At 37.5% G+C, this 25,315-nt stretch overlaps 1 protein-coding gene across 5 annotated transcripts in view; it reads right to left on the bottom strand.

Moving 5' to 3' along the window:
- Positions 1 to 7,393: 7,393 nt before the first annotated feature.
- The window catches only part of JAK2 (Janus kinase 2), an 85,947-nt gene continuing 68,025 nt past the window's right edge, over positions 7,394 to 25,315 (bottom strand). For all 5 annotated transcript variants that reach the window (XM_071579997.1, XM_071579998.1, XM_071580000.1 and 2 more), the window contains 9 exons: positions 24,091 to 24,242; positions 23,778 to 23,928; positions 23,356 to 23,492; positions 22,113 to 22,302; positions 21,057 to 21,181; positions 17,625 to 17,797; positions 16,295 to 16,412; positions 12,751 to 12,864; positions 7,394 to 10,555 (listed from right to left, as the gene is read on the bottom strand). In XM_071579997.1, the coding sequence (XP_071436098.1) occupies positions 10,448 to 10,555; positions 12,751 to 12,864; positions 16,295 to 16,412; positions 17,625 to 17,797; positions 21,057 to 21,181; positions 22,113 to 22,302; positions 23,356 to 23,492; positions 23,778 to 23,928; positions 24,091 to 24,242 (1,268 nt within the window). In that variant the 3' untranslated portion in view covers positions 7,394 to 10,447. The remainder of the gene's footprint in view (positions 10,556 to 12,750; positions 12,865 to 16,294; positions 16,413 to 17,624; positions 17,798 to 21,056; positions 21,182 to 22,112; positions 22,303 to 23,355; positions 23,493 to 23,777; positions 23,929 to 24,090; positions 24,243 to 25,315) is intronic.

The following is a 25,315-nucleotide window of genomic DNA, read 5'->3' as shown; positions in this document are numbered from 1 at the left end:
TTTAAGTCTTACTGATGGGAGTGTGACTGCCAGAGTGGCTTCTGAATGGTCAGACACAATAACCTCTTAAATTTTACCTTTGAGTCTAAATTTAACCATAAGCTTAAATTGTGGCTACACTAAATTAGTTGACCTGAACAGGTAACTGGAGGATCGAAAAGAAGTCCCCATTACACAGTCTCCTGCTATCATCAATGAAAAAGTCATCAAGGAACAAAGTTCATTACTGGTGTATGTGGGGAAAAGATTGCAAACCATGGTGATAAACACCAGAGGCTCAGGTGGGAGATAAAAATAAAGCCTTTAGCCCATGATGACAGCCTAGCACCAGGGCCCAGACCCAGGGAATTTGTGCTGCCTATAGCCTTGAGGAATCTTCAGGCCCTCTCAGGGTAATGCCTTAAGGAGCCTGATCTGACCATGCAGCTGAGCCTGCTGTGGGCAGGGTATGTTACAGCAGTCTGGCCAAGGTCCCGCCAGCCTTCATTCCCCCGAGATTTCCCCTGCAGGAGTGCAGACCAGGATGCAAACAAAGGAGCCATCTACAATAGAGCAATTGGTATAAAGACTAAGATGTGGAAGGATTTATTTTTCTTCTGTAATATTGACAAACGTAGGGCAGTTCAATGTCACCCTGACATCCAATCCCATCAGATCGTGGAAGCTGAGCAGGGTCAGCCCTGGTTAGTACTTGGATGGGAGACCTCCTGGCAATACTGGGGGCTGTAGGTTCTAGTCCTGAGGACTTCACTGTCACCGTCCAAGCTCGCTCGGCCGTGGCAAACGAACCTCATGAGTTAAAGGGTGGCGCCAGTTCTGTGCACGCTGTGCCTCACCTAAAATATCCACTGTGCAGGCTGGAAGGGCACACCCATGCGGGGAGAGCCCTTCCTAAATCTCCGTTCACGAAGTCAAGCCATGATTGGCAAACACAAGCTGAGCTACTTTTGTTAATTATATATAAATATATATTCATTATATGCTATTGTTATATACTAGCAGATAACCACCATATATATATCTATACACACACTATAATGAGTTTATTACACAATAATGCAAGAGAACAGGAAACAGGAATGGCTCAATCTCTTAAATTGTATTTTAAATCATTTCCTAATTGGCATGATAGAGATTCAGTAGGATAGTCAATACAGCAAGTACAGTCTGTTCAGAAAAGATAGCCAGGACTAAAAGGCTATTTCAAAGATGTTTATTCTTATTGTTTAGTCCAGAAGGGGTTTTGGAAGCTAGAGTGACTAAATATTTCTCAGTAAAAGCAATATTGCTGTCATGTAGGGGACAATGATAGACTTCAATAAAGTTGTTAATGGAGATGAGTCTTTCTCTGGGTGATCAAGGGACTTATCAAAAGCAATAAACTTCATACTAATAGGAAATTTCAATTACCATTTTGATGAGAAAATGATAGAGTAGGACACAAACAACCCAGAAAATTCTGGAAAGGTGTTGAAGCACTCTGCAGAAGATGGACAAAACACCTGGAGGCGAAAGTGTTACTAAATTAGAACCACTTCAAGAGATACAGCTGAGAATCTGTACACAGCAGACATCATAAGAAAAAAATGGTCAACATACAGTCATATGTTTTAGAAAATAAAATAGTACCAAAACAAATAATGACATAGGGAATTTTAAAAAGTATCTACTACTTCCCCCAGTGCTCCAATGTTTACTGAAATTACCAAGTACAACTAGCACAACTATACCAGTGATCTGGGGCTCCAAACGGAGACTAGGCTATTGTTGTGGATGAGTGGAATGCATCTCACTCAAGAGAGAAGCAGCAATATGTTACATTAAGCTAAAATAATAATTAGACAGAGTTCAATAAGTTGGATGGAATTTAACAAATTTTAGCAGCAGTTTGACAAGGTTCAGTAAGTTTGATGGCAAGGTGCACCTTATTAATTACTGCATGGAGGAAACAAAGTAAAATTGAGTTAGAATTTAGAATTGTTGACACAGAGACAGGAGGTGCAAAGAGTAGGGAAGACCCTGTCATTGAGTCACAAGATTCAGAGAGGACCCCCTTACCTTCTAAAATTCTTGTGGAGCCTGGGTGCACCAGGTCCAATCTTGGTCTCAGACTTGGAAAATGGTTTATGGAATTAAGAAATTACCTATACAATGCACATAATAACATTGAGTAGCTATAAGGATCAGTAATGCTTCACTGATTTTAATTCAGCACACTGTCAAGTCACTTCAAGGATTCGTCACAAATTAATGATCTTCTGCCTTGGGCATGGCAGGATCTGTCAGTCCCAGGTACGTAATCTGAAATCCCAACAGTTGTCCCTGCATAAGGGGAAAGTCACCTACTGCACAGTCCAGCTGCAGTAGCTCCAATTGGGTCCATCCTGATGGTGATACTTATAGAGCAAAGTAGTTGGCTGCTAGTCAATAGTATAGACAAGATACATGACTTTATTTTAGCCTGTGGTATCCTGTTTCCTGTATTGACTTTTTAAATTTTTTGATTTTGAAACCATCATCTGAAATACTCTTTGGAGTCATCTTTACTGCATGAGAATCAAGGCTTGTTAAGCTAGGTGTTTGCATTGCCCATGATGAGATGGCAGATCTGGCAATAGTTGCCTGTGGGAATTCAGAGGACAAGAGAACTTTCTAGTGGTAGGAAAAAACATATAAACGGTTTAAGAGTGGAAAGAGAACTACAGGTCAGTAATTCAGTCTGACTGTAATGCAAGGGGCAAGAGGAAATATAGCAAATAGTCAAGTGAACAATACTTAGAAGATGATGAAGAGCCACCAACATGGATTAAAAAAAATAAAATCTTGTGATTAGATGTTATGTATCTTGGCATCAAAACTGACAATCCTCACAATTAAACCACGTGAGCACAAACTGAACTAAACTATTAAAAAGAGTTTTGTCGGCTCCTCTTAATATGGCATTTCTGCCATTTAACAAAGAGAAGAGTCAGGCCAACTGAGTTCAGAGCATCCTCTCTACTAAACATTTGCATTAATTGCTTGCATGAAGCAAGAGAGATGACGAAGATGGAGAAAGAACTGGAGAATAAATGCAGAGGAATTTCCAGATGGTATTGAGAAGGAAGGAACTGAAGTATGTTGGAAGAGTTCAAACTGGTCTTCCAAAATTAGGGAAATTATTTCCTATGCTTAGGAATAGTCAGAATCATTTTCCATCAAAACATCCTTTTAAATATCTTTGGCTAAGTGAGGGGATTCATGTCCTTATGTCAGGTGCTCTTGAGTTGAAGGCTGAAGTCAAGCTTAGGTTTCACCTTAAATTTTAATCAGTCTTTTCAGAGGTCCATTCAGAGGTAGGAACCTTCATATGTTTATTTATAAGCACCACACTTCCTTTCCAAAAGCTGCTGTATGCAGACCAGATATTTTGATTTACCTTCTTAATTGATAGATCAGTATTTTTGAGAAGCCAGTTAGTGACCTGACTGAGAGTTTTAATAACATACTTAGAAAAGTCCATTGATCTGATTAGAGCTCAACCAGCTGCAGCGCAGGCAACACATAAGCATTGACATTTCATAGCTGCTTTTTTTCAACCGCTCTTGATGTAATTGTTTAGCTTTTGCTGTTTCATTGTTCATGTTAGTTGAAGTCAATAACGCACTCATGATTGCTAACTGGATTCCTTGTTGGGGGAAAATACTGCAATTTTAAATTAATTGCAATACCCCTGAGCTAGGTAGTCAGGTAAATGTAACTAATTTAAATATTTGATTACTGCTAAATTTTGTAATGAAGTTTTATAAAAGTTATGTGAAAATTGTTACATATATATAAAGACTAGAGTTAAAATGAATTGTATAGATTCAGTAAAATAGTAGACAAGATTATAGTGGCAGAGCAAAATCATTAGTAGCTACTACATTTGTAGGATTTTTTAAAAAGAAATTAGTAATGTGATTGCAGCTGTATTACAGAGGGAATGAAAGACGATGTTAATTTTCTTCCTCCATGCATCACTCAATAACATACCACCCAGCTAAAATTTATTGTACACACCTAGAATATTTCTACCAATCATATACCTTGAACTTCAACAGGATGTTTTTGCTGTCTGTGTTTAGGTAGTCTGATTTATGACAGTTCTGATACAACTCTGCAATAGTATCATTTTTCTCTCCTGGCACACTTAATACAGGTTTTTGTTCTCTCCACATTTTCAGTTCTTCTGAGAGTCTTTTAAAAGTGACAGATATATTTATTAAAGTCATCTGACATAATTACATTCTTATTATTGTCCATTATTACAAAAACCCCCAAATTATTTGAGGCATTTTCTCTGTATAATCAGGTTTATCTCCACAGGTGCACAAGTTCAAGACCCAAGAGTGACTGAAAATTTTAAGTATTCTATTCTGTCATTTGTTATGCAAGCAGAGTATTTTTGACATCTTCCTCTTTATTCAATCATGCAATCCAAAGATCTGAAAACAGAGACAATAAAAAGCAAATTTCAATAAAAGAGGGGTTTTGGAGAGATCCAAAATTTTTACCTAGGTGCCTAAGGAAGAGGTACTTAGAAAAGACAATTAGAGTTGTCATTCTAAACTTAAAGGCCTAAAAACTGGTTCTTAGTTGAATTTTAATTTTAAAGCCATCTTGGTTTCATAGAAATTCCTATTTCTTCAGTGCCTCTGCACTCCTATGGCTTTTGCTGATGCCCAAAAACATTGGTTGGACTTGATGATGTTAAAAAGTCTCTTTCAACTTTGATGATTCTCTAATTTTATTAGTGAGTGGTTTCACAGCTGTTCCAGATGGCAAAGACAGTTTGATGTCAGGAAAGTGTCGGGTTTCCTACTTGTCACCCAGTGGCTTTGCCTCAGAGGCCCTTAGCCTGATGGGTGAGGTTGGCAATGAAAAACATGCACAGAAATAGCAGCATGCTGCTGTTCAGGTAGGGCATCCAAACATTTGACATTGCTGTTCAATCTATTAAGCAAAGCAAGAATGAGACAGGCTTTTCACTCTCTTACATCACACACCATACAAAATTGCCCCAGTCCACCTCACATCTTCCCACATGCCTCGCTGAAGGGCTTCTGGGTAGCAGCTCAGTTCCAGTGTGGAGCAGCTCCACCTCAGCCACATCTACTGCAGCATGTTCTGCCTCCATGTTCTGCTGAACTTCCGCATTCCCTTCCATATGCCTTTCTGATGGATCATAGCACAATGTGCTAATGCTCTGCTCCCCTCCTATCTCAAAGCCAGGCTCCATCTCGGCCAGCAGAGTCACAGTCCTGGTTGGGCTGCTCCAAATCTTTGTACACTTACCAACCGAGCACACAGGTGGGAGATGCTGACTGATCAGCTCCAGAGCCACAGGTCCCCAGGAGTGAAACTGTCCCAACACAGGAGGTTAAAGCTCCTCCAGTGCAGGATGCTTGATCCATATGACGGCTCATAAAGGCCTCATGGAAAGGTCTCCTGCTCAATACCCTTGCAAATGCTTGGTTGTCACACAGCTGCTCAGAGACTCAGGGATTCCTCGCCCCCCAACTTGCCCTGGCCCTCACGCCTCCAGTTGTGTCTGACAGAGCAGGTAAGCCTTGCTCCCAGAGCTCCAGACTGTATGTGCCTTGGGACCTGTGTATGCATTAACCCAACAGCAACAACTGCAAAGTAGGCATGCAAACTCTCTCTGAAACTCCCGTTGGACTATAAAATTTTCAGACAATTTGCTCTGAGAATAAAATACCTTTTATGTGCGATAAGGACAACTGAATTAGCTTAATTGTTACTTCCACCACAGCAGAGTAGCTTAAGTATATGTCTGCATGCTTGTATTTGTGTATTTTCCATTTTGCCAATGTATTTCTCAAAATTTAGCAAGTGCATTTGACTCTGTTCAAGGGAAGTGGTGGTAATTTTCCTGTAAAGTTACAGGAAAGTCATACGAAAAATGACTAATGCAAATCAAGCCACTGGAATTTCTAAGAAATTAAAGAACTGTAGCATCATAATAGGCAATCTGTTAGCCACCTCTGCCTTACATACATCTCTCTAAATAACGAGAACAAAAGGAATTGCTTCTTCATCCCAAATTAATTAGGTCTATGAAAACTAAAAAAAACCAAACAAAACAAAAACAAAAACCCCCACCCCCACCCCCACCCAGTTTTATTGTTTAGGGAACACCCAATATACCACTTACTTTTACTTTGGTACATCTAAGTTTCTTCCAGAACATAAACACTTCATATGGCTATTCTTGAAAGGTCACAAAGTTGCATGTGCTATGTTCTACCTCTTTAAACAGACAGGTTCTCTTCAGCAGGGATTTAAACACCAGTAACAAATTTTAGGTAATGTAAGAAAGAAATTGCTAGCAGGCCTGTGCCATTTCATTGTATTTAGTTTTTGTTTTCACTATCCAAACTCAAAAGAAACACAGTTAAGTTTCAGGTATTGATAGAGTTTTCTAAAAAATACCCCTTTCATGTTCTCCTCAGTAAACTATGCATTCAGTTCGACCATAAGTAGCAAGCGTCTTCTCCACCTCTCCACTGTCAAGGGACTTTTTTACTTTAATATAAAGTACTGTAAACCTCTTACTCAAAAAGAAAAATTCAGAAGAAAACTTCTTAAACAAACACCTTTACACAATTGTTGTCTGGCATGACACAACATTATGCAGTTTCGTTTGGTATAGTAATTCTTGTCATTTTTTCAGTTAGCTCAGGTCTCTGTGGGTATTTGAGACTTAAAGCAGACAATACACAATTTAGAAATACATTAGCACGTATTTGTCATGGTATGGCATTTTCAGTAGACATTGGTTTTCCATAATTCATTGTGCATTTCACATTTCAGAAAGTTTCATCAGTGCTGACCTTCAGCCTTTTTTCTTTAGTTTTCTTGTTCTTCTAGACCTCTACCTTTGCTCTCAGAACTCTATCCTCTGGGTGTTTGTGATCCCACGTTCCTAAAAAGTTTGCTTTCTTTACTCAAGAGTTACATTTCTTCATACTTATACGGTAACATCTTTCCCTATATATTTCAAGGCAACATTTCAATCAAATGCAACAATTGAAAACTTAATTTTTGGGAAAAACAGTTTTTACATATATTTTTAAATTCATCTGTATATTTAGTAACAATTCTCAACTATGGAAGCTTTTAACCAATTCTAGGACTTGACAAGAATGTGGGTTTCCTGAAAATTCATTCCACCTCTGGCTTACTACATGACTGCAAGTTTGTGAAATATTGTGTGGAATATGTTTAAAAACTAATTTTGAAACTTAACATAATGATAGACAAGAAACCAATGTTATACTACACAATACTTAATTGCAGAGATTCTATAAGATATATTGTGCACTTATAAAAAATTCTTTCACTTCAAATGTAAGTGCAAAGCAGTAGTTAATATTTTAATTCTACATCGTAGTAGCAGTCAGCTATACATAAACCAGCACTTTCAATACAAACCCAAAAAATAAACAAACAAACAAAAAAACACCACAACAAAACCCCCTCCACCCATTTGCATTTTAGGTAGCATAATGATTACACTAAAGTGTGACAAATGCAATGCCAACTGAAGAAAGTTTTTAAAAATAAGAACATATGCTGTTAATACAAAGGTTATATAAAAATATGACATTATCAATGCTACTGTAGGTCTGAACACCTTCAAAATCCAGTGTTTTTTGTTTGGCTTTTTTTGTTTGGTTGTTGGGGTTTTTTTTTAGAATTCTACAACTGGCAGTAGAAAATTCAGTAAAAATCACTGCATCTACATCCTCAACAGCTTTTTGAGAAAACAATTGGGTTTGCCCCGGGACTTAAATATCAACACTGCAGATGATCACACATCCTCCGAGAGTCCTACGCACTACTTGGTCCTATTCACCCAGCCAAGAACACTCACCCCAAATAGTAAAGCCCATGCACAGGCCATTGGTTGTTAGAAAAGACTGTCTGTTCCTGACCAACAGGCCAAACTTATACGACAGTGTAAAAATATGGCTTTCTCTAAAAACGATATAGCATTAAAGTAAAAAAAAAATTCCACAAGACACTTAAAAACTATTCTGGTGTTCAACACTACATTTATGCAATCAAATATACTACGTAATCAGTCATACTGTAGTAGAACAAGAAAAAGACCTTTTATTCACTGGAAAAAATAGCAGACTGGAAGATTTCTTCATTGTATTACACAAACCTCCCTGAGATTTTTACATAAATTATACTTAGTCTACTACATAATGGAAACCAGTTAGCTACTAAGTGTCATAACACTGCACATTTTACATATTTCCTGCATATGTTATCCAGCTAAAAATGCTGTTTCAATGCTTTAAAGCTTTATCTCCTTTTGTTACAAAAAACATGAACACACCACTGAGACTACAAATGCAAAGACATTTTTGCACAAAATTTCAGATCTTCAAAGCAATGTACAGAAATTGAGAAAACATGTTCGGTTGAACAAAGCACTTCAAAGCTCTTTGCAGGTGGAAAACTGACTGTGAAATTACTTTGAAAAATCATCTATTCAAGTGTTTGGTGGCAAGAAAACCAATAGAAATACTTTTAAATGCAAGGGGCAGAAAGAGGGCTGCTGCTGCTCTCCTTACTTAGCACCCTCTCACAGTATAAAATTGTAATTTCATAGGAGTGATTGTGGGAGAGAAACATCACAGTGGTTCAAAACACTGCTATACTGGCACTGTTACAGTAAGTAAGGGTTATTTTTCATTTTTTTTTTTAAATTGAGGCTCTTAAACTTCTGATATGATGGACGTAGTTACCTACAAATCTTAATGAGACCCCACAGTGAATGTAACTCCTCTATTTCACTGACTCATTGCTACAAATTTTAAAAATGAACACCTCACTTTAAATACAAATCCAGATGTCAAGTCAGTTTGCCAAGTTGTATATCCCCTTAACTGGACTTCTCTCAGCAGAAGTCCAAGAAGAACAATGTTCATACTTTGCAAACAATAATGCTTAAGTAAAAACAAACAAACAAACAAGATTATCTGAACTAAAAATACATAAACCCTGCAATTTTACTACTTTGAGATATGAGATTATCCCCAAGTTTTATGCCTGACGGCAAAACCAAAGCATTGTCTTGTCCATAAATTTTTGTTAGACTTATTTCAAAAGCTGAATTATACAGCATTCAGGCAGCTCTGATCTCCTTCCAGTTCTCAGTAACTGGAATCATGTCCTTGCCCTCCGCTGAGTGAGGAGCAATTGCACTTGTAATTCCTCCTTCCCAATAGTCTCATGTTGGGTATCACCAGAGAAAGAAATAGGAGGTGACTTGGGCCACTTCATTACAAAAGAGGCTCGATGTGGTTCTGACTGGATGTATCATACTGGGCCATAAGTATTCCTTTTCTGTACTGGAAGGAAGGTATAAGGTGACCATATTACCAGCAAAGAAAGGAACTGTGAAATGGAGGGCATTTTCTAGATTTCTAATCCTGCTTTAAAAGTTCCCAATTCATAGATACACTTAGGACTGCATGAAAATTACAAAGATGGAAAGAATAAAAGAGCAGCATTTAAAAGCAGTATGTTTAGCTTTTTCTTATTCAAACTGAAGACATGGCCTTGTATAAAATGGCTTCACTTCTTCATGTTATCACTGTATTTTCAATTCTATAAGGAGAACCTAATACTTACTCAACAAAGGAAAGGTGGAGTAAAAAGAAATGGATAACATTTTTGCTTTTCCATTTTTAAATTAAAATGTTCACGTGGATAAGTACACTTTTTGGCTCTTCAAATTAGGAACAATTTGCTCCCTTTCCCTCAAAATACTTACAGTACATCACACAGCCTCATATCAATTTGGATATACTGCTGGCTGATAGTTGATTCAGACAGGCATATTAGAAGTTCCTGGGTTACAAAACTACTTCTATTTTGTTATATAGTGAGGCCATTTCTGCATCAACAATGAAAATATCATAAAAATGTATTAACAAACAAAAGTCCTTGTGCAACACACAAAACAGGGTGCCAAGTTATTATATACTCAGTGTGAAAGGATTTCTAGAAGTCTTTTCTGTGCATCTCCCTTTCAACAAGAAAAATACTGTCTTTTCATCTCTTAATCTGACCACATTTTAAGTCACCTCTTTCTTGCAGTGCCAAGTAAGGCAAATAATGGTGTTGTTGAATGACCAGATATTATTTTAGTTAGAAAAATAATTTCTCTCTCTATTGAGAATTTCAGCACATTGTCATAGCAAGAAGTATATCCTGATAAAAAAACCCAGCAGGATTCCTCAGTATGCAGATCGAGATAGGATATTTGCCGCGCAGATTTTACTTCCAGCAAGGATAAGATATGCACATATGTCAATTATACACAGCAGACCAACTACGTTTTGTTCTGCATTCCAACATATTCTCTGAAGGAGGGGCAGTTGTCTCAGCCACCCATGTTTTCCCTTATATGATCCACTCGCTGAGCAAGATCCCTAAAGGTGGGGCGCTGGGCAACATTATTGTTCCAGCATTCTTTCATGATAGCATAAATCTGGAGAAGAAAAAAGAAAAATTGGTAGTAGGTAAACACATACTACAAAGTTAGTATTTATTTTGAAATGGTCTGAAGAATATCCAACTTAAATTCATGCTTCCAAGCAACAGCTGCAAAAGAGTGTGCCTAAAGTCTTGCTATACCCATTCATTTATCTGCTTGATCCCAGTGACAGCAAGAAGTGAAAATAGCAGGGTCTTTAAAAGCCCTTTTATAAAAGATTATTTTTTAAAGTAAATATGAAAATTCATTCAGCTAGTTTTTGAAAATTTTACAAGACTTATATTATTTTGCTTTGTTTTTATCTTCTTGCTTGCTCTTAGTTTGTAAAAGCACTAAAGTGTTTAACATGACAAGTACAAGTTCAACCAGAAATCAGATTTACAAAGGCAGTAATTCTAAATTAAGCTTCCCCTGCAATGCTAACATACAATTTTCCACATTCATATATTAAATTCTTAATTATCCTTCATATATAATCAGAAACAAGCCAGAAAAGTCACCATGCAAACCGAACCCACTTCTAGTACAAGTCAATTTAAATGATTTTTGGAAGATATTTCCACTACGATAATTATTTGGCAACCGTTTTCTCTTTCCCCAAACATGTACCTGATACCTGATCTCATACAATTTGTCAAGCTCTTCACTTGTACCCTTCTCATTAATTCAATCCAGATCATTATTACCAATTTCTTGTACTTTTAGCAATTTTTCACACATTGCTTAAGAACAATCTGTACAGCCACCAGGAAAAAAAGGAGAAACTATTACTTATTTTTCAGCTAATCTGAAATACCTGCATTAACCAAGCTGCTTTAGAACCAAGTCTCAAGCAGCTTGTCAGCTACAAGATAAACTGCTGTAAGCTACATGTATCTGAAAGATTTACTGTCTCTGATGACTGGTCTTTCAGGATCAAAAGACATTTCCACCTTTCTTTGATAACTGAAGAAATGCCAGAAATTGAAACCTTTCTGTTAGTTTGGATACAGTTTCAGTAAAATAGATTATTATTATCTTGCACATATGACATTCAGGTTATCTACAAAAAGCCAAACCTTTGCAATTCAACAGTAGCTGTACCCATACATAAAATGCCAGAAAGGTTACTTCAGAGACTTCTCTTTATATTCTTTATATTCTTCCCCTGTGGCTTCCCTGCCCCACTTGTACTGTCCTTTCTCTTCTCTGTCAGACCATTCTATTAGACCTGTTGCCAATTTTGAATGCATATTGCTCGATTTATTGCCAAGTGCTTGATTCTAAATGGATGCAGCAATCAGAGCTAGTTACATATTAAAAAACACAGCTGTTTTACTTCCTTTTCTCCACTACTGACTCACCTACACAGCCCTACCAGTTTGACTGAAGCTGACTTTGTGCACCAAAAACCGAAGAACAGAGAATTACAAGACTTAGAAGTAGTATGAAAGTATTCTTTAAAACGTCTGCAGTATTAGCAAAACCAAATGAACACTGAGTTATTTTGTGTGTCTTGAGGACAGTTTTACACATACACATAGAATTCAGTATCTAAAAAGAACATAAATACCAATCTGAAGACTCTGAAAACACAAAATCTAATTCACATATTTAACTCTGTCTACAGCGGGCAGGCAGCTCTTAGCTGAAAACAATTAACATACTTGAATAATATACATGATAAACATGGGTATTCCTATGCTTGAGGAGGGAAGAGCAAGATAAAGGAAATAATCAAGATAAGTAGCTTATTAAATTTTGTAATTAAATGTGAAAACCTTAAGTAGTTATTAAGATAGTTCTGCTAAATGTTACAGACTTCAAAAGGATCAATCCATAGTTTACAGTTTTGAATGAGAACTCCATATGGGACTTACATGGAACAAGTTCTATATACCAATCTTGTTGCCTTAACAGATATATCTTTTTGAAATAGAAGCCTGAGTGCTCAAGTACAGCAGTCAGTCGTAATACTCCCACTGCATGTATTTAGCAAGACTACATTCTAGGCTCCTGAGGGAGTGCAAGCTAAACAATCAGAAAAGAAGTATGATTATACTCATCATGCAACTGACAAAACAACAGCACAGCCATTCTGCTTGAGTAAATATTTTAGTAGTCCAAGCAGAATGAAATAAAAGTTCTGCATTTATGAGGCACTCTCCCTAAATTTCAGACTATAGTAATGTATTAACACAATACTTCACCTCATCAGGACATCCATCTGGTCTTGGCAGTCGTCCATTATTCTTCAAAAGCTCTATCAAATGAAATACAATCATTTGCCCTTGTTTATCATTGCCAATCATGCGCATGAATTCCTGAAACAGAAGACCAACAGTCATACATAATCGTTACAGGAAAAAACGATGCTGCAGTATTCATATCAAGAGAAACTTCTTCGTAAGAATAGTAAGATTAACTAGAATAGTACACCATAATGATGAAATCCTAAGTTATAAGTCCAGAGAACATATCAATAATTACAGATTTTGTGTCTGTGTGTGTAGAATAGAATAATAATATACAATAGAATAAAATAGAATGATACATACACATGTAAGTGAAAGCAGTAAGTGAAAAATCTTTAAAAACTGCTGATCATCATGTGATGATCTTGCTACTCCAGATAAAGAGAAGACAGGTTCTCAACAACTTCTATGTCTCAGTCCTCACTGGCAAGTGGTCCAGCTACGCTGCCCTAGTTAAGAAAGGCAATTGCAGGACTGGGAGAATGAAGATGCTAAGCTTATTGAGGAGAGGATGAGGTTTGAGACCATCTAAAGAACCGGAATGTGCACAAGTCCATGGGACCTGATGAAAGAGCTGGCAGATGAGGGAGCTGGCAGATGAGGTTGCTAAGGTGAAGTTTCCAATGACTTGAAAAAGGGAAATATAACCCGAAATTTTAAAGAGGGGAAAGTGAAAGACCCAGTGAACTACAGACCAGTCAGTTTTACATATGTGCCAGGCAAGATTATGGAGCAGATTTTCTTGGAAACTATGCTAAGAAAAAAGGAAAACAAAAATTTGTTTTTGTACTGATTGGTAACAGCCAACAGGCAACAAATTTGTGCCTGACAAGTTTGGTGACCTTCTATGACTGGGCTACAGCATTGGTGAAGAGGGGCAGAGCAACTGACATAGTCTACTTGGATTTACACAAAGTATTTGACACTGTCCTGCATGACATCCTTGTCTCTGAATTGAAGAGATGTGGATTTGATGGACAGACTCCTTGCTGGGTAAAGAACAGGCTGGATGACTGCACACAGAGTTTTGGTCAATGGCTCACTATCCACATGGAGACCAGTGACGAGTGGTGTCCCTCACAGGTTGGTACTGGGGCCAATATTGTTCAACATCTTTGTTGGTGACATGGACAGTGAGATTGAAGGCACCCTCGGCAAGTTTGCTGATGACACCAAGTTGTGTGGTGCAGTCAACATACTGAAGGGAAGGGATAATGTCCAGAGAAGCCTTGACAGTTTGGAGCGTTGGGCCTGTGTGAACCTCATGAAGTTAAACAAAGCAAAGTGCATGGTCCTACGTGTGGGTCATGGCAATCCCAGGCACAATCTACAGGCTCGGCAGAGAATTGATTGAGAGCAGCCCTGCGAAGGACCTGGGGGTGATGGTTGATCAAAAACTCAACGTGAGCCAGCAGTGTGTGCTCACAGCCCAGAAAGCCAATCATGTCCTGGGCTGCATCAGGACTGTGGCCAGCAGGTCAAAGGAGTGATTCCCCACCATCTGCTCTGCTCCTGTGAGACCCCACCCAAAGTACTGAGTGTAGTTCTGGACTAGACATGAAGTTAATTAAAAGGACTAAAGCACATCCCCTATTTAGACAGCCTGAGAAATTTGGGGTGGTTCAGCCTGGAGAACGTTGCATGGAAACCTCATAGCAACCTTCCAGCGTCTGAAGGGGGTCTACAGTGAAAATGGAGAGGGACTCTTCATCAGGAACTGCAGTGAATAATTGGAATAAATTGAAAGAGGATAGGCTTAGGTTAGCTGTCAGCAAGAAATTCTTTACTGTGTGGGTGTTAAGATTATGGAACAGATTGCCCAGTAAAGTTATGGATGTCCCAACCCTGCTAGTGTTCAAGGCTAGATAAGGCCTTGGGCAATCTGGTCTAGTGGGAGATGTTCCTGCACGTGGAAGTGAGGGTTGGGACTACATGACCATTAAGTTCCCTTCCAACCCTTAATTTTCTATGATTCTATGATTAACTAGTTTTAAAAGGATAAGATTCACAGGTGATTCTAATGAGCAACATGAAACACTAAAACAAGATCTCAATGCTTTGAAAAATGCCAAACAGAAAACAGGTATTATCATACTGATGCATAACAAGCAGTTAGCAGGACTAATCAGTAACTACTGAGCAGAAAAATTACTACAATTAAAGTCTGCAGAAATGGCTTAGATAAATCTTGCTATCAACAAAATCAACATAACTCAATAAGATTAAAACCTCACTGAGATTGCCAAAGATCTAAAGTAAATGAGGATGTACAATTAACTCATTTCCAAGCACAACATAAAGGAATTATTTTTCCTTCAATGCTAAATAAATTTCTTTAATGATCCTTGACATGAAAGTGTGAAACAACCACTGGCTGAATGTACAAATAGTCAAGCTGGGAAAACAATGTCTAATTATATAGACTCCAATAGTTAAACAAACCACTGTTTTTAATTTAAACAAATTATATTTTTCTTGATACATACCAAGAGGATAATCAACTTGATGAAAGGATGAATGCAGATATAGAAATGATTAATTCCAAGTACGGTCCACCTGAGCCCATAACTTACTCTTACACTTTTCATTTCATAATCCAGAAGAACTCTAGGTGTCTGCAACATTTATGTCATTATGCTGGAAGAGTTGCCTCTGTCTTGAGAGTTCTTCTGTGATATATCTGAGATCTCACTGTACCAAATCACTAAGAGGTCCACTGAGGCCAATGCAGGTATTCTCCAAGTGCATTTTTGCCTACCATCACTATTCAGCTCTCAAAACTCCTTTTGCCAGGATGGACTGAGACTCTGGACAAGGGTGAGGTGAGCTCCAGTAAATATAAAAGGTTCAAATCTCCTCTATTATGCCTGCAGAGGACTGCTAGGTGTTAAGTAAAATCATGAATCTTATTTTCAGTTGGAGAACTGTTACTAGTATTTTTCTCCACTTACTGTAAGTTTGCCTTTAAAATACCTGTCAACAGGCTGCAAAAAGCCACTCCCTTTCTCTTCAAACTTCACTGACTTACTAACTTGAGTTCTGGTAACATAACAAAATACACTTAAGTTACCTTATTTAAATTAACTATATGTATATGTGTACATATATGTATATAATTTGTTTAGCTCAGCCTTAAATTTGGAATAGCACTAAAAACACATGGCCATCTTGCAATGAAATGGTTGTATCTAGGATAACTCTTCATGAAGGATGGGAAAGAACCACCTTTAGTAAGAGATATTAAAATCTTTTTCAAAGAGTTAGAAATTACAGGATGGGTAACATCTGTAGACTATCAAGTGATTTCCTTTCCTACATATGGTTTGATACCAGTACCTTTTAGCACATTACTGCTTTTCATTGGATGCTGCCTCATAAACACTAAGGTATCTCTAGAAAATGGTCAATAAATATTAACCTGTTTAGGTATATGAACAATCTCTATGTTCTAGAAAACTTAAATAAACAATCCTTAAGAACTAATTAAGTATATACTTACAGCTGGTGGGCTTTTGCTTTTGTCAATATAGGTGAAGAGTTCATACAAGACCACACCAAAACTCCACACATCTGAGGCCACAGAAAATTTGCTTTCTGTCAGAGACTCTGGAGCATACCTGCAACACGTGGTTAAAGAAAAATTACTCTATGCAATATGTGTCTTCCTGGTTTTGAAAACATTTGTTTTAACAAGACTGACCTTTTTCCATGAATAACTGTTCATTATGCATAGATATGAGCATGTTCTCATGTGCTTGCAAGTGCCTTCACAGAGTAACTATTACTTTAATAATAGTTACTTGGGATTTAAAACAAAATTCACCTTAAACAAACACAGTGATTACTAGAACCAAGTTTGAGGGTTTTTTCCAACAAAGTTGTAAATATTTTTCTTATCTGTAGTGCAAGAAAACAAGATTTTGACGTGGTAAGACCTGGAAAGAAAATTATACCCTTTCACCACTTTCAGTGAGCTTTGAACTGTCCCAGCTAATTCTGAAATTAAACTGTACATCTCCAATAACATCAATTAAGATGCCATTTTGTATCATTTATGCTTTAAGTGCCTAAGGCAGAACTAAAATATAGACTAAAATCACAAATACAGAATGGCATTTTCTTTTGCTATCAAGGCAAAATGGTTTTTAAAAAAGTTATCTGCCAGTGTATTTTCTAAGGTATTTCTACATCTTAATAGACTAGAGCGTAAGTATACCTCTGGCATCCTGAATGTAATCTACCAACTTGAATTTCACAGTTATTCAGTTTACCCCAGGCTGCACAAAGGGTTTTCTTCCTTTTCAAATCAAGTGTAGTTGGTTGGAGCATTGCTGTAATTTGGGGTAATTTAGACCCTCTCTGGAAGCTCGGTGACAAAATATAGATATCTACTTGCATATTAACTCTCAGCACTTGATTCTTGCTACTTATAGTTTATGGCACTTAACCCCACTTGGTCATCAGAGGTTCTATCCAACAGATCTCAGCTAGAAGACATCAAAGAACAGTCAGTCTGAAAGACCCAAAAATTTGCAAGCAGCCAGGGGAAGAGACCCTTTTAGATTTCCATTATCTCTTTCCCATGACATGCTATTTCTTTTAAATATGTTGGTAATTTTTAGGCATTTGTTTTGGATGGGGCTTTTTTAAGTGTGTTGAAAAGTCCTGGATGGTGTTCTATGAAGTGAAACATCATGCATGTGACTTCCCCAATGCTGGGAAACTGATGGGGAGTTCGCACTTAAAAATTCCACAGTATGCAAAACAATTGGCTGAAACAGTGAAAACTGAAAACACATCATGATTTCACATACCAAAATAAGACTTACCAAAATATAGGGCTTTCACCAGGTTCTTTCACTTTGTAGTATTCTTTGTCTTGTGGCAAGACTTTTGTCAATCCAAAATCTCCAATTTTAACTCTGTTTTCATTCTCCACCAAGATATTTCTTGTTGCTAAATCCCGGTGAACATACCTTTTAGTACCCAGATACTCCATGCCCTTGGTTCAGAAGCCACAAAACAATAGGAAAAGAGTTACCTTTACCATTACATAGTTGCACTTGCCCTAAGAAGATGAATTAACCTCAAAGTTAAAATCAAAACCAGATCATTGCTAAAGTTGATGTGCTTGAACATTTGTCTTCTCTGAGGAGTTACTTTTTCCAAGCTCAGGGACTCCCTTAATTGATGGGACATAGACTGAGCACCTGCCAGAATCAAGTATTTTTTTTATTATGTAGCTGGATAGCTGTTACAGCTCCTTTCTGTGGCCAAATGCAGTTTTCTGGTGATATACAGAAGGAAAACAAAATTTGGAGTAGCCTACACAATCCAGAGCATGCGAGAAGACTGTCTACACACCCATTTTATTTACCCTTTTTTCTTCACACTGTACATCTGCTTTCCTGACTGCTTCCATGCAACTTTATGATTCCTTGAATTTGACAATTTCTGACTGTATTCCCACCCATGTGTCTTGTTTCTCTTTAGTATTGGGCATTATTCAACAACAGAGTTCTGCTTATTGTTTTATTACCATGGACTGCTGTAAGAAAACACTGGTCTCAAGCCATCCTGCCTTTTGTTGCTGATGACCTTCTTACCTGTGCACCTAATTATTTTTGCTAACAACAAAATGTGGAAACTGCAAAGCAAGGCATGTACACTGTCACTCTTAGACTTTGCTTCCCTCAGAAATGAAAACAAATTTGTTTCAGAGAAAGCTCTGTGTGGATTTCCCACATTTTCATCCTGTTTGTACCCATGGTTTGTCACAAGAAAGCAGGACAGTTTCCCACTTAAGTTTCTGCAGGAGGGATATTTTAGCTCCCTTTGTTTTGGCTGGTGCTTTGTACTTAGGAAGCAGCCATTTCATCTACAATTTTCATTTTTCACCATCCCAGAGACCTGTAATATTTTTAAGATTCTTTTATATATGTTTATGTACATAAACATTAAGATCTTTTTCCTTTGTACGTTCTGAATACAGTTCCCTTCCCAAAGATTCCTGCCATACTTGCATAGCCTGTGAAGGCCTAAATCTACCTTTCAGTCTTCCCATCAGACAAGTCTGTCTCAGACACCTGGGTCCTGAGATATGTTGCCACTGTTGATCCTCCATGCTTTGAATAAAGGCCTGAAGACTTACATATGCCTCACATCTGAGTACACATGGCAGTCACCTTCAGGTCCCTGATGCATCATTACTCTATGAAAGATTCAGTCACCGTGCTCAGACTTGGTGCTAAGTGTTTGACTCTTCCAGCTCTGCTTGAACAAAGACTGATTTTGGTGACAACATCGTAACAGTCATTTTGTTGCAGAAATAATTCTGACAGAGTTTCATAGGCCTGTTACTGTAGAATGATTTCTTGTTTTGGAAACACAGATCAGAGGGCTCTTCGATCTTTCTGTTATGGGCTTAGCAAAGTAGGCCTAAATTTAGGCTTTAGATTTCAGATTAGGCCTGGGACTGTCAGCTGACTTGAGCTGGGCTGGGCTAGCTGACAGCTGGTTTCTTCTAGCCGATGGTATTCCATACCATACTCCGACAACATCTCAAAGTGTAAGAGCCGGTGTGGGAGTGGCTTGGTCAGTTCCTTCGTAGCTGTTGTCTCAGAAGGATGCACCGTGCTGTCCCGGCAGGGATGGGAGGCCCAGGCTCAGCACCAGTTTACCACCATGTTATCTTAGGGAAGTAAAATGTTCTTAGGCTTTTCTCTCTGCTTGGGTCTGTCTCTGAGGAATTGAGTTTTCTAGGGTGATTTGTAGTTAGAATAGTGGGATTTGTGTTCACTGGGGAGTGGGGAGTTATTTCTAACTTGTGAAGTGTGTATTGTATTGTAGTTCCCTTTTAATTTTCTCTTTTCTGTATAACTATATAAAGTTAGTTAAAGTTTTAAACCTAGTTTGAGGGGTTTTTTCCTTTCCTTTCTTTTCTTGGTGGGTGAAGAGAAGCTCTGATACTGTGTTGGGCAGTTGGCATTTTGCCAGCTCAACCCAAGACTCTTTCTGTGAAAAGACTAACACTTGCCACAGACTTGCTAACATTTTCTGTTTTCCCACCTTCTTCCTCTCCACCCGCTCATCAAGGAGCTTTGGCTGGACACTGCCCACACTGATTTCAGTGAAGTACAGAACAGGTGAGATAAGCTATTAAATTGCATGCGTCCCTCTCAACATGCACCAGGTCCAACAACTAAAAGAGCTAATGGATTAGTCCAGTTTCAAGCAGGGAAGTAGCAAACTCTTTTCACTACGTGGAAGTTTGAACGTCTGAAGCAGATCTCAGCTCTGGCAGAGACTCTCTCCTGATTCCTGTCAGGCCTTTTCTGTGGATATTGCAAATGGAAAGTCTTTTGCTCTGAGTGTGGCAGGGCACAGTTACCAGTCATCTGTGGGCTCCATAGCCTAAAGAATATGGACTAATTTCATGTATGCTACTGTTTCCCTGTCTTTGATATGGGTATAGGGAAAAGGAATTTAAAAATATTTCTGGTCTGTGCCTTTAGGGGTGTAGTTGTATTTTTTTCTCTCTCTCCCTCACCCCCATTTTTTTTCTTCCCCTGAATTACTGAACACTTAATGAAATCTAAAGCGTCTGTAGTTTCCTGTATCTAAAGCATGATTACAGAATAAAACTAGGGTATGCATAAGCCCTCTTTCTAAGGAAATGAGATATCACAATAAAGATCAGATGTTTGCTCCCCCTTTTCATAATTTTATGAATTATGCTCAGTACCAAATAATTTATTACAGTGTGGGCATTTTTATGGTGTCCAGTTCTTCACAGACAAATCAGGTATCCTTGCTCTTCCTGCCAAATAATCTGACAGTTTAAAGTAATTATTTTAAACATATACCTGTTGTTATATAGCTGAATGTCACAGTTCTGATAAATCAGCTATAGTATGTCACAAACAGATTACCTGAGCGAGTATATTAACACTTACTAATTTTATTTTAGATCTCATTAGACAGAAAAGAGGTTTTAATTATTATGAATGAAATACAATCTTAGTAAACTAGAAAATACACAAAAATAAATGGAGGATATTCTGTCTCAGTCAGCAGATATGCCAATCTCAGTATCCTGCGTTAAGGTACTCAGAAGTTTTTCCAACTTGCTACTTTTTTTAGTGTTATGTGGTGCTAGTAGGCCAACAATACTATAAAAGTTAAAATTTTTATGAGACAAATGGGATGAGACAAAAAGACAAAACTTTGTTAAAAATTATAAATAATTTGAAATTTCCTACCTTGCATATCTGAGATGCATACAACAAAAGCTTCTTGTGGTCCAGCCTCTCCTTGTGTTTCTGAAGATAATCTCGTAAACTTCCATAAGGTAAGTACTCCATAATTAATCTTAGATTCCTGCGACCTTTTACAACAACAGTAAAAATTGCTCTTAATTTTTCTGTAATTTTCCAATGGCAAGTTTTTAAATATAAATATTTTAAACCACCTATCAATAGGAGTAACAGAAAATAATCTTAATAACAAAAATTAGTTTCTGATTTGTACATCACTATGCAATTTTTCATATATTATTTAACCACATTTGGTCAGGAAATGCCACTTATTTAAACTTTACAACAAAGTGGATATTCTTGTTATACTAGTGTATCACTACTCAAGACCATTTCATCAATACTTTAGCTACTATTGCTAAAAGTGTATACATCTGTGTTAAGATGAAATGACAACAGTTCCCAATGGCAAGCAACATCGTCTTATCACCAATTTTACCAGCTTTTAAAACTTAGCCTGATTTTGAACCAAAGATTTTTCTTTTTACAGTAAGTTCCTGGGCAGAACCCATATTTTCATTTATACTTTCATTCCTGGGCAGAACATATACTTTCATTCAATGGCTTCACCAATTCATTCAAATAGATCTGCTTCTGAAGCTTTTTCCTGTATATTCTTCTACTGTATGGGCTCTACCAGAAACTGGTAATATCCACTCTGGAGTATTACACTGAGCAAAAAACCAAGAACAGTTACAAAATGGCGCATTTTCTCACTTAAATTCTATCTTCTTTTCTAGCATGACTTTTATGCTTACAGATAAAGAAGCTAGGTAAAGAGTCAAAATGGTACTTTCTCTAAACCAATCAAATTATCCAACGAGTTGACCAAATAAAATATCCATCTTGTACTGAGATGTAGCAAACAACAGACACTACTTTGTTTGTTTTGCACCCTCTAAGTCCTAGTAAAGCTAGACTGTCATAAACACTTATCTCTCTGAATTTCTCAGAGGGTATACTTGGGTATATACCTGAAGGGGTATTCAATATAGCACATACCTGCACTGTAGCATACTCCTTTGTATTTAACAATGTTATCATGCTGCAGAGATTTAAGTATTTCAATTTCTCTTTCAAAGTCCCTAAGGTGCTCTTCTGTGCTGTGTTGCAGCTTTTTCACGGCCACCACCTCCCCAGTATTATCCTGCAGTGGGTCATACCGGCACATCTCAACACTGCCAAAATTTCCCTAGATCACAAATGGAAATACTTGGGAATTAAAAACAAGTTCACATCATTCTCTCTTTCTTAGTGTTTCTTAGTGTATAGCATTTGTAGTATTTGTTCAGTGCTCACTGTATTAAGCACGAAGGTGATTGTGATTAATTATTTACGTGAAATGCCACAAAACCTCCTTCAGAAAAATCAGGGTAGGAATCATGGGTATCAGTTCTAAAAGAAGCATATTCTAAGTAAGGAAGAAAACAGCACAGGAAATGATGACAAGAAGAGGGTGTGATATCCAATCATTTTCTTCCACCCCACAGATTTCCACCTGCACTTTCAAAACTATCAAGCTAGCATTCTCCTTTTCCTGCTCTTGCATAAATCCTTCCTCTTGGTTCTTAATTCTCCTCTGCTTCTTGGTTCTACCTTCTTCCCTTTCTCCATTTATATTGTCTTTGTCTTCTCTTAAGCTGCCATCATTTACTGGCCTGCTGTTCTCCCCATGCTACAGTACCATTTACAGTCAACAATCAACCATCTGCAAACAGAAGTAGTTCTGCTACTTAGCTTTCAGATTTTCTTCCAGTAGTAGTTGCAGCCAAAGCCACAAACTAGCATGGAACCATTCTGGAAAAATGGTTCTTTGTGAAGATCTGCCAGCTGCACTTGGTAATCTGTCAAGGCATGCTTTCACATAGCCAGACTGCAATGACTTCCAAAACCAGTTACCAAATGCTGATTTGTAAAGTTCAAAAGGTTCAAGGCCTACATGTACCTTGAATATATTACTGAATTAAAAGACTGTACATTCAGCTTCTCAGAATATGCATGCAAAAAAACCCTAATCCCTCTAGTGCTGTGCAAGACTGCTCAAGAGTATTCTTAACTTTCTACTAAGAATACAATGAAAGTGAAGAAAGAGCAAAAAAAAGAACTGCATGTGGTGCTCAGATACGACTGAAATTACTAATTCCTGTAACAGAAGTTTCAAAGTAAATAATGTATATGGCATCATCAAAAGGTAACTGAAAACATAGTTATATCCTAGACATTAGAGAATTTTGAAACAGCCTACCTTGCCAAGCTGCTGTAAAAACTTCAGATGTCTTTCTTCAAATTGTGTTGGGTCCCGATCTTCAAAAGCACCAGAAAATCCAAGTGCTCCAATTCTCATATTTGGCAACATATCACTTTCTGTCAACAGCTCATAATCTGACAGGTGGAAAGAAAAAGAGAAGAAGGGGAACAGAAGGCACAGAGTAATGAACAAGAGAAGGAAGAACCTTATTACAATCATGGCATGTTCTACCTTTGTTTGGCATACTTCAAGCTCAGTAGTACATTAACAGCCACCTTAATTTCTTTACAGGAATTTGCAGTCAAAGACAAAGATGTATTGCAAAAAATGTACCTAAAAGGAAGGCACTATATGAAAATGAACCAACAGGAGTAAGGGTTCTTTTTGTCTAGTGCGTTCCTGTTGTATCACAGACTCACCTGGAGTGAACAAACTGTTCAAATCACGTATAATTGCCCTAAAAGAAGGCCTGAAATCTGGCTCATAATCCATACAGTTGTTTATAAGGTTTGCAAGTTCTGTCCAGTTGGGGGCAGGAAGCTGGTGCCTATCTTCATAAAACTGTAGTTTCTGGAATTAAATAGGCATATCATTTTACATTTTACAACCATTCTTCCTACAGTGGTCATGGACCACACTACTTCACATGCTGATATAATTACAACAGCAGATGTTTTAAATCAGAAGTGTTCAAAGAACAGTTATGATGACTGCACATCCAGTAATACTTACCCTTGAAGAATCCAGTGCACTCAGAGGTTTGTCTCCTCCACTGCAGATTTCCCACAAAGTGGTACCGAAACTCCATTTGTCTGTGGCTAGGCTTAGTTGTTTGGGATTCTCAATACATTCAGGAGGAACCCATGGTATTCTCTCAAGAAGAACTGTGCAATCACACCAAGGAAACACATTAGGATAAATAATAAAATTAGAAAATTCCATAACATCTTTGATTTGGTAAAAATGACTTTGGTATACATAGGCATTTCACTCTGTAATGTGCTTTGAGTGCTTTACCAAGTTTTTTTCTTGCCTAAAAAAGATGGACAAAACTAAGAATCAGAGTGGGGATCATGAGTCTTATTGTAAAATAAGCCTAATGGTATAAAATTGCCTTAACCCCATTTCCACATTACACAAAAGAATTTAATGTCAAATAATAAAAAGTACTTTGTTAGTAGTTGGCACATTATGGCACAACTAAAGGCACCATGGAAAGGAACTTCGCACTATCTGATTTTTAAACTATTGATACTGACTTTAGTAACAATTCAAAATGTGGGATTGTATGGATGTGGATTTAGAGCTCCTAAAAATGAGATCGTATGAGATTAATATAGGATTCACATTTAAACAGGGAGAATTTAATTAGTTTATTGGAAAATGATGGCACCACATTGCTTATAGGCTCTTTGATGCATTATTTCTTGTATAAAATCACCAAGCCTAAAGTGTTTTGATTTTTCCAAAATTGTTAAAAATACCACAAAAATAGTAAGGTTACTTCAAGTTCCATTAGCATAACAATCTTGCACACACTTTTGTTTTAATTAATTATGCTGTTAGTAAAGCATTGGAACAGTCTCAATGGTGGATGATAACCCAGTATTTTTAATATCATCACGTAGCTCCAGGTATTCACCAAGAAATGCACGAAGATGATTTTTAACTGCCAATTAGCATTTTCAGAAGTGTGTTTTCTTTCAGTTCTGAAAATTTTTTCAAGCTATAAAGTGCTTGATCAGTTACAGGACATTAAGTTCAGCAGCTATGTGCAAATGCAAGGGACTATATTTACATTATAGCATACTAATAGCGCTACCATTGAAAAAAGTTGAAAATGATAACAACCAGGAAAAAACTAAAAATCTCACACAATGGAGAATGGAGAATTGTAGTTTTGTTTCTTGTAGTTACTTTCTGATAAAGAAGACACACTCAAAACTGCTTGTCTAGG

The sequence above is a fragment of the Pithys albifrons genome, chromosome Z (assembly GCF_047495875.1).
Source record: "Pithys albifrons albifrons isolate INPA30051 chromosome Z, PitAlb_v1, whole genome shotgun sequence".
Classification (NCBI taxonomy): domain Eukaryota; kingdom Metazoa; phylum Chordata; class Aves; order Passeriformes; family Thamnophilidae; genus Pithys; species Pithys albifrons.
This window is presented reverse-complemented; position numbering and strand designations above follow the sequence as displayed.